At 45.5% G+C, this 9,835-nt stretch overlaps 1 protein-coding gene across 1 annotated transcript; it reads left to right on the top strand.

The window, feature by feature from the left end:
* Window positions 1–8,021: 8,021 nt before the first annotated feature.
* On the top strand, window positions 8,022–8,794 carry LOC120412138 (IgGFc-binding protein-like). Its single transcript, XM_039572474.1, has 3 exons — window positions 8,022–8,251; window positions 8,330–8,495; window positions 8,718–8,794. The coding sequence occupies exons 1-3, from the start codon at window positions 8,092–8,094 to the stop codon at window positions 8,719–8,721; spliced, it is 330 nt and encodes a 109-aa protein (XP_039428408.1). The 5' UTR covers window positions 8,022–8,091; the 3' UTR covers window positions 8,722–8,794.
* Window positions 8,795–9,835: the final 1,041 nt, after the last annotated feature.

Genomic DNA, 9,835 nt, shown 5'->3' with positions numbered 1-9,835 from the left:
CCCGGGGGGGTCATGTGACCTCCCCCGTGGCACCCCCTGCAGGGCGCCCTGGGGAGCGGCAGAGCCCGGCAGGGCCCTGCCCGCCGAGGGCGCGTCCAGCGCCGGCTCCTCCCTTTGGCACCGCCTCAAGCGCCACTGGACGAGGGGGTCGCCGAGGGTGGATCTGGAGGGGGCGGAGCCAAACGGAGGGCTTCGCCCTTTGTGGCCCGCGGGGGCGGGTGCTGAGCAGGGCCTGGCTGGAGGGGGCGGAGAGGGTTGGGGAGGAGGGAGGACCCCCGAAATGCTGGCCCTGCACTGCCCCCCGCGGGGCTGGTGGTCCCGGACGGCATTTCAGGGCCTGCGGGGGCGCGCTTACGGGCAGAATGGGGGGCCTGGGGCATCGCTTGGGATCGGGTGGGGTAGTTGGGGGTCCCCGGGGCACTCTTGGGGATCACCTGGGGCAGGGAGGGAACTGGGAGGCACTTAGGGGGTCTGGGGCGGTATTTGGGGGTCTGGGTAGCCCTTGGAGTCCGGGGCAACACTTAGGGAACGAGGGAGCAGACTGTGGTCCCCAGGGTCACCTGGGCGCACTTGGGGATCTCGAGGGGCACTCGAGGCCGGGCTGCTCTCCCACCTCCTTTGCACCAGCCGCTCCGTTCGTTGCTCCAGACTGAGCGTCTGCGGGGGGGATGCGGGGAGTGACGCGGGGCCCCCTCGAACCCCCCAAATTCCCCCCCGGGATCCCTCACGTCCCCGCCTCGGTCCCCTCCAGACCCCTCAGGCCTCACCCGCTCCATCGCCCGCGCTCTCGCTTGGCTCCGCCCCAGCGCTCCGAGCTCGGGCGCTGATTGGTTGAGGACGGGGACGGGCGGGCGCTGCGGCCAATGGGAGGCGGGGGAAGGGGAAGGCGGGAAGCGGCGGCGCCGAGCGCGGCGGGGGAGGGGTGGGGTCCCTGAGAGGGCTTTGGGGTTCCTGGAGAGGATGTGGGGATTCCCTGGAGGGGTTTGGGGGCTCTGGAGGGACTGAGGGAGTCCCTGGAGTATAAATGGGGGGAACCTTGGAGGGGTTTGCGGGTCAGGGGGCAGGCACAGAGGGATGCCCAGGGGAGGTTTGGGGCTCACTGAGATGGTTTTGAGGGTCCCAGGGAGGTTGTTGGGGATCCCCAGGAGAGGGTTTGGGGGGTGACGGCGGCTGGTGTGGTTGTGGGCGTCTTAGAGGGGATTTGGCGGTCCAGGAGGGTCGAAGGGGTCCCCATGTGGTTTGAGAGGTCCTGGGTGGGGAGCCCCTCTCTGAAAGTGGCAGAGAGCTGGGATCCCGCTGACAGAGACCCCCAGTCTCCCCCACAGACCCCCCACATCTCCTCTAGAAACCCCAAACCCTCCCAGGGACCCCCAAGCCCCGACAGGACTCTCTCAGCTCCCCTTACATCCGTAAGCCCGTCCAAGGGAATCATACCAAAATTGGTTGGAAAAGAAACTTTCTAACACAATTTGCAGCATTAGAAAGCAGGCATTCTTTATCCGCGCAGGACACACTGAGGGATTTCTCCTTTAATCTGATGTGTGCGGTGAAACTACAACAGGGTATGGTCCTGGAGGAACCACGAAGGGGTCTCTGGTGGTCATATTCACTGAATGCTTCCATATTACAGGTGACCTTTCCTTGAACTTTTTCTGTGGCCATGCGCAGTTGCTTCTTGTTACATAACTTGCCAAAACCCCACTGTATTCCTCATTAACTATTTGTCCACTGGTTCCAGCTATGCTTGTGATCCTGTGTGCATACCTTTACATCCTTTCATCTTTTTTGCAGTTAGTCTTTAAGCTCCATCCAGCACCTTCAGGGGAACTGAAAATTTCTCTTCTCCGTGTCATTTATCAGGAACCCCAAACCCTTCCAGGGACCCCAACAGCCCCGGGGACCCCCATCTCTCTGCAGGGACCTTGTGGTTTGGGGGTTCAGAGGGCTGAGAGTATGCCTGGGTAGTTTTGGGGCATCCCCATGTGGCTTTTGGGGTCCCTGGCTGGGTTTGGGGGGGTCCCTGTCTCTGGACATTTTTGTGGATCTCTGTGGGGTTCAGGGATTCCTCATTTTTATGTCTTCATTTTAAGGCAGAAGCCCTTTAATTCCCTGTTTTCCATCGTCTCTCCCTGGCTCCAGCTGGTTTTCTTCAGCTTTTTCAGGCACTTGGGCCAGAATTTCCCATTCCCCGGAATTCCCCGCTGGGTCCTCGGATCATTAATTTTGGGTAAAAAACATCCCGGATTTGGGTCTGTCCTTCCCCCGGGATCATGGGGCCAGAGGGCACCGTGGGGGCAGCGATTCTGGGAGTTCAGGGAATTTGGCAGGATCGCCCAGGGTACCCCACCTGTCACAACATCCCTGTGGCACTCACACCTGCCGTGACATCCCTGTGAGTTCCACTCCCGTCACGTCCCATCAGTGACAGGATCCAGCTGCCAGTTCCCAAATTCTCGGGAACTGTGGGTCATGCCCCGGCCCCTCCTCCCATCCTGAAATTCTGCTGAATCTGCCCAAATCTGCAGGTTTGGGCCCAAATCCGCCCCCAGGAAGCCATGCCAGGAGGCTGTAGCCGAGGCCATTTAGGTATAAAAAGAGTGATTTTGGGACAAACACTCTGTGTCTGCAGAGTTCTGGGAATTCAGGAGCTGAGGGGCTGGAGAGTGGGGGACGACTGGGGACACTTCATTCCTGTTTTTTCCTCATTGTTTGGGGATGGGGCAGAAATTGAGGATTTTTTCTGCCCAGATTTCAGATTCTTTACTCTTTTCCCCTCCCCAGTTTTGTGTCTTTTGCCCTCTTTTCCCCTACAAGCTTCATGATTTTAACCCTTTTCTTCCCAAATGTTGGATTTTAAACACTTTTTGTGTCCAAATTTCTTTTTTTTTTTCCCATTTCCCCCCCAAATCTCAGGGGTTTTCCCTTTTTGTTCACTTTCCCCCCAAATTTCAGGTTTTTTCCCCTCATCATGCCCAATTTTTGGTGGTTTATTTCCCCCTGTTTGAGGGCAAATTGAGCATTTGGGAGGGTTTGAGTGGGACAAGGTGAGTGAAGGGTTGTCCTGGATGTTGAGCCCCATTTTGATCCAAATTTGGGGGATGTTGGGCAAAAACCCCCCCATTTTGACCCAAACGGAGGGGATCTGGGGCAAAATTCACCCTTTCCATAAAGTTTTAGTGTGGATTTGGTGGAAATGGGGTATTGAGGTGGCATCAAAGGGAGGGGTTGTCAGGAGGGCTGTGCCAGCATTTTAACCCCATTTTGACACAAATCTAGGTGATTTGGGTTTAAATTCATCTGGTTTTGGAGTGAATCTGATAGAGGTGGGGACTCTGACGTGGCCTCAAGGTGGGGGGAGGATGGGGGGAGGGATGGTTGCTTCAGCTGTTTAATTCCATTTTGATCCACACTGGGGGGATTGGGGGGAAAATACTTTGATCCAAAATGGGGGAATTGGTAAAAAAACCCCCGATTTTGACCCAAATTTGGGGAATTTTGCACAAAGTTTGTAGAGTTTGGAAGGTTTTGGGGTGGATTTGGGAGCAGTGGGGGCCAAAATAAACCCCAAGAGGTTTCCATGGGGTGAAAAAAGGCACTTTGGGGTAATGAAAGGCATTTGGGGGTAATTTGGGGGTTATTTGAGGGTTCTGGAGATACCTCAGGGCTCACATGGGTTTTTCTGATAAAACAGAAATTTTTAGTGATCTTGGGTGTTTTTCACAGTGATGGCACAGGATGGGATCTGGTGGCTCCTCCTTCCCTTCTGTGGTAAGCAAAATCCTGGTTTTCCACACAAAATCCCAGATTTCCTGGATTTTGTACTTATTTCCAGGCTTTTTAGCACAGAAAATGAAATCCTGAATCCCTGGGCTTTTTTGCCCAAAAATTCCCTTCTTCCCTCATTTTGCATTTCCTCCAGCAAACTCTCAGCTGCAAATTTATTAATTTTAACCAAAAAAACCCTTTAAAAATATTTTTTTTTTAATACAAAAGCCCTTAGAATCGTTTTTTGTGGGTTTTTTTTCTCATGAACCCCCCATTAATTTTCATGGAAAAATCCCCTTTTTGCTCACTTTCACTGAAAAAAAAGTGCACTTTTCCTGGTTATTTGGGGTTACTTTTTTGTAGTGGTTGCTTTTTGGTTGGTTTTGTGGTTGGTTTTTTGGTTGGTTTTTTGGTTGGTTTTTTTGTTGGTTTTTTTTTGTTGTTTTTTTTTGTCGGTTTTTTGGTTGTTTTTTTGTTGGTTTTTTTTTTTTTTGTTGGTTTTTGTTGTTGTTTTGTTTGTGGTTTTTTGTTATTTGTTGTTTGTTTTGGAGCTAACATGATCAGTTTTAGTGTTTTACCAGGAAAAAACCCCAAGATCTATATGCTGGAATTGTGGGGTTTTTTCAGGAAAAAAAGGTCTATTTTGAAAAGTTTTTTAATGAAAAAAGTCCTTTTATTTGTTCTATTTTAATAAAAAAAGTTGGTTCTTTAGGGAAAAAATAACCTTTTATTCCTTATTTTCCTGACCTTTTTCTAATTTTCATGAAAACCTCTTATCAACCCAATTTTTTGTAGTGTTTTAAAGAAAAACTCTTTTATTCCCTTAATATTTTCTTGTTTATTCCTTTTTAAAAATTTTTTAAAAAAATTATTTATTAGGGGAAACAAAGCCCTCTTGAACTCTGTTTTAGGTTTGGGGTATTTTTAAAGGAAAAAACCTCATTCACTCTGTTTTAATTTTTAAAATCCCAATTGCTTATTTCCCTGTTGACTTTTCTTCAAAATCCCCCCTTTTAAGAAAACCCCTTTTTTATATATTATTCAGAAAGCCCCCTTTAATCTTATTTTTTATTCACAGTCAAAGCTCATTTTTCCCTATTTTTCCCCGAAACACTCAAATTCCATTTTTTTTCAGAAAAAAATCACCAGAATTATCTTTTTTTACCCAACATCCCCATTTCCCAATTTTTAAATTTAAAACAAATTCTTATAGTGAACTTTTCATATATATACTGAGTTTTAATAAAGTTTTATCACGTTTTCATGTGGTTTTCCCCCAGCGATCTCAAAGCTTCCTTCAGAAGAAACCCACTCTTTTAAACCTGTTTTGGGGCAAAAAAGGTCTTTTTTGTTGTTTTGGAGCATTAAAAAAATCCTCAAAAATCTATTTTTGATCCTTTCAAAGTATCTTTTATTTGTTTACTTTCCCTTTTATATATTTATCTGTATTTATCTGTATTTATCTATATTTATCTATATTTATCTATATTTATCTATATTTATCTACATACATTTTAACTTGTACAAAATACTTAAAATGTTAGTTGGCTAATAATGACATTAAATAGTGTAATTGAAGAACATAGTATTGATTAATAGGACATTAATTGGTTATTAATACTTATCTATATTTTTATATGTTGTGGATATATTAATTATATTTATACACTACAATAGTTATATATGAATGTATAATATAATCTCTACTGTAATTATATAAAAATACAACGTATGATATATTCTGCTATAATTATGTTGTTATTATCATTATTCTTGATTTGCATTTTTTAGTGAAAATTCAGTATAAATTATTTCAAAGTTTTTATGGATGTACAAGAGATGTGAAATATAAAAACATGTAACATATTTATATTCATATTTTATATTAGTGTATTTATTAATATAGCACACTATATATTGCTATTATATATAGCTACATCTATTGAGACGTAATTATAAAAGATAGAATAGATACAAATTACTATAAATAGAATTATATACCATTCTAGATTATTTTACGATGTAATGTGACAGAGTTGCATTATATTACATGAATGACTTTATGTTACTGTATTATAATATAACTTCATGTAATTTATGAATATTATATTTAGTACTATAATTATATATTATTTATCTTTGTGTTATAATATAATATCCACTATTATGATTGTTATATTAATTACATATAATGGTAGATTATAATGCAATATAGTATAAATAATGGTATATTAATTCTGTTCTGGTCTCTAATATATTCTCTACCGCTCTAATTTAGTTCCTTATTGTTTATTTTTCCTTGATTTTTAACATTTTTTTCCAAGCCATTTCTATGAAAAGAAGAAATAAAATTATTTTAAATCATTATCTGTATAATTTTTTTAGAGAAAATATAAAGCATCTACTGTTGTATATAATTATAAAATAACATGTAAATTTGTTTTCTACTGGGATTAATACGAAAATAAATTCAATAACTACAGCAGTTTATTATTATATTACTTTTAATTATTTTTAATATTTATTGGTTTCGATTAATTCTTTGCTGGTATTTCTATTAAAAATAAGTACAAAATCATAGAAAAATACTACTATATATTTAAATGTAAGTTGTAAATTACAGTGTTATAATTAATAGATCTGTATAATAACATGGAAAACTATAAAGTATATACTGGATAACAGATATAATAATATAATAACAGGCTAAAAAAGTAATTAACATATTTTTACTGATATATGAGTCCTCTATTATTAATTTATTATCAGTGTGCTAATAAGTAGTAATATACTGGAGTATATTACATAGTACTATTAATATATCAATAACACAGTGTTTAGTAATGTAAACATCTAATAACATTGTTATATTAAGGAATGGTATTTATTATAATTAGTTAATAATACAACATTCTTTCGTATTGTTAACACATTGGGTATATTATTATTAATAATTTGTTAATAGAACATATAAATAAGAGTTTACTATTTATATAGAATTATTTATAGTTTTATTAAAATGTTGTTTATTAATATAATAAACTTAAATAGAATTTCTATTTTGATTATATATAAAAAATAGACTCTATAAATTAGATACTGCAGTCATAATCTTTAATGTAATTTCAGTACAATTCCTCCTATAATTCTATATAAACACATATGGAATGAATATAAAAGTATCAATATAAAATACAAAGGCCACCTTCATATAACCCCCTTGGTTAATATAAAATTAACCAAGGCCCCCTTTTCCCCCGTTTTCCCAGCACTCTCAGTGCCAGCTACCGGGCGGCCGGGAGTTCCTGGCCGTGTTCCACAGAATGACGACGAGTCCCCAGCGCGTACCTGCAGCTGCTGCTCACCTCCCTATGGCCCTACCGACACCCAGGTGTCAGTGATGCTCCGCGGTGGCTCCGTCACCCGCAACGTCACCCTGGGCCGGACCTCACTGTGCCCCTGTCCCTCCCTGCTGACCTGGAACCCACTGGAAGCCCACACTTCCCATAAAACCTTGGTGGTCCAGGCCAGCGCTGATATCTCCGTGGTGGCCGTCAGCACCAAGAGCTACACCCGTGGGTGCCACCGCCTCCTGCCCGTGGAGAGCTGGGCACCAGGTACTACGTGGTGACACCTGTTGGGAACTACACTTACGGCCTGACTGAGTTCGTGGTGGCCGCTGGCGCCGCCAACCACTGCTGTCAGCATAACCACCACCGCCACTTTCCACTATGCCTGGGGCCACCTACGTCCCCTGGCGCTGGTGCTCGGCCTGTTCCTGCAGCCCTACAACAGCTTGCAGCTCCAGAGCAGCCAGGACTTCACTGGCACAGTCGTGGTGGCCGACAAGCCCTGTGGCTGTCCTCAGTGGCCACACCTGTGTCAAGGTGTCTGCTGGCTTTGACTTTGTGGTGGGAGCAGCTCCTCCCGATAACAGCGTGGGGGAGGAACTACGTGGTGCCACCCAACCCCACTGCAGAACAAGACATTGAACTTTGTGTACGTGGTGACGGATGAGGACAACACCATCACCTACAACACCGGGAGCAGGAATGCCACTGTGGTCATGGCGGCAGGGGAAGGTGCAGAGGTTCGTGTGAACCCTAACTCACACCTGTACATCAGTGCGGTGGTGGCAGTACAGGTAGTGTTTTTCTTCAGTGGGTCGTCTTGGCAAGATCCCTTCCTCCTTGTTGTCCCACCTGTCACCGCCCACTGCACTGCATTCCGCTTCAGCAGCGTGCCCGGCCAGTATAACATGCCATCCTTGTTGCACCCACCACTGCTGCTGCCAACACCACCCTCAACCATCGGCCCGACAACACCATGGCATGGCAGGCCATTCCTGGCACAGATTTCTCCTGGGCCATCATCACCGTGCATGCAACAACACAGAGTGTTGAGAACTTGCAGGTGCCCATCGGGCTCCTGGTGTTTGGGTTCCGGAGTCAAACTGGATATGGCTTCCCTGGGCTCTGTGCCACCAGTGAGTACAGTCAGTCCATTGTTGTGTCACCCTGCTGTTTTCTGGTTGACCATTCATGGGTTTTCCCCTTTTTTTCAGCCCCCACATCTCTCTCCTGTGAGGATTTGGTATGTGAGGAGAGGTGTGAGATGGTGGATGGACAACCAGAGTGCATCCAGGAGACCTTCTCTACCTGTTGGCTTGCTGGTGGGCCACACTACTGCAGTTTTGATGGAAAAGCCTTTGATTTCATGGGAACACGTGGGTAAGCAAAAATCATGATAATTCCCAAATTCCAATAATTTTTTGGCATTTCACTGAAATTACGTATTTAGCAATGATCTTGAGAGTCTTTTCCTAAATAATTCAAGGATTTGCTGGTGTGCAGGCAACCCCTGCATAAAAACACTTCAGATCTTCTTAAACTCCATTTATTGCCTTATTTTGATGGGTTTGGTTGTTTTGGATGGTTGTTGTTGTCCTGCAGGTGAACAACCACGCTCGCGCCTCCCCATCTCCCCTCTCCCATGGGAAGCTCCTCATCAATCAGAAGGGTAAATCCATTGCTGATCCAATCGAGTTTCAACTTGAAGGTCCTCTACAACTGGGATGATCATGTGGTGGTTCAACTTCTGGCTGCTCTTTCTGGAAAAGTCTGTGGGATGTGTGGAACAACAATGGAGACCCCCAAGATGACGCTCTCTCACTCCTGATGGGAAACAGGTGTGGGATATTGTGGAGCTGGGGCGGAGCTGGAAGGTGACCAGTGAGAGTGGCCACTGCCAGGACACCTGCGTTGGGGACTGTGGGCGGTGCAGATGGCAGCAGGTGCTGGTATACAAGGCAGAGACCTGGTGTGGGATGCTGTCCCAACACTCTGGGCCATTCCGGTCATGTCATGGCACTGTCAGTCCCAATATCTATGTGAAGAACTGTATCTACGACCTGTGTGCCAATGAGGGGCGTCTCGATGCACTGTGCCACGCCCTCCAGATCTATGCTGATGACTGCCAGGAGGAGGGGATCAGCGTTTCCGACTGGAGGACAGCAGCGGGATGTCGTGAGTGAAAATACTCCTTGGGGTGGGCAGAGCCTAATTAATGTGGGACTGAAGATCCATGGGATCATGGGTTGGGAAAGGTTGTGGCAGCAGGTTCAAGCAGGAAATCCATGAAGTCCAGGGAGATTCCAGACAGCCCAAGTAGAAAGTCCATAAAGTCCATGGATTTTCTAGAAAGTCTGAGCAGGAAGTCCAGGAAGTCTGCAGAGTCTCCAGAAAGTCCAGGTAGAAGGCCCAGGAAGTCCATGGAGACTCCAGGATATCTATGTAAATAGTTGAAGAAATCTGTCCCACCATGTGCTGCTCCACCCTGACCACTGTCTCCCTCCCTGTCCAGCTCTCACTTGCCCACCCAACAGCACCTACAGCACCTGTGGCCTCGCCTGCCCCCCCACCTGCAACATTCCCGCTGTGTCGTCCAGCTGTGCCACCGCCACCACCTGCACGGACACCTGTGTGTGCCACGAGGGCCTTGTCCTTGAAGCCAACACCTGCGTCCCCCCCTCTGAAAGTGGCTGCATCTTTCAGGGTCTCTTCCATGGCCT

The sequence above is a fragment of the Corvus cornix genome, unplaced genomic scaffold (genome assembly GCF_000738735.6).
Source record: "Corvus cornix cornix isolate S_Up_H32 unplaced genomic scaffold, ASM73873v5 scaffold15, whole genome shotgun sequence".
NCBI classification, from domain to species: domain Eukaryota; kingdom Metazoa; phylum Chordata; class Aves; order Passeriformes; family Corvidae; genus Corvus; species Corvus cornix.
This window is presented reverse-complemented; position numbering and strand designations above follow the sequence as displayed.

Bases quoted from the DNA above. Each gene is read 5' to 3' on its own strand.
- LOC120412138 (XM_039572474.1), top strand. From the start codon at position 8,092: ATGGCATGGCAGGCCATTCCTGGCACAGATTTCTCCTGGGCCATCATC. The intron at 8,252-8,329 runs GTGAGTACAGTC...CCTTTTTTTCAG, and splicing joins CCCTGGGCTCTGTGCCACCA to CCCCCACATCTCTCTCCTGT.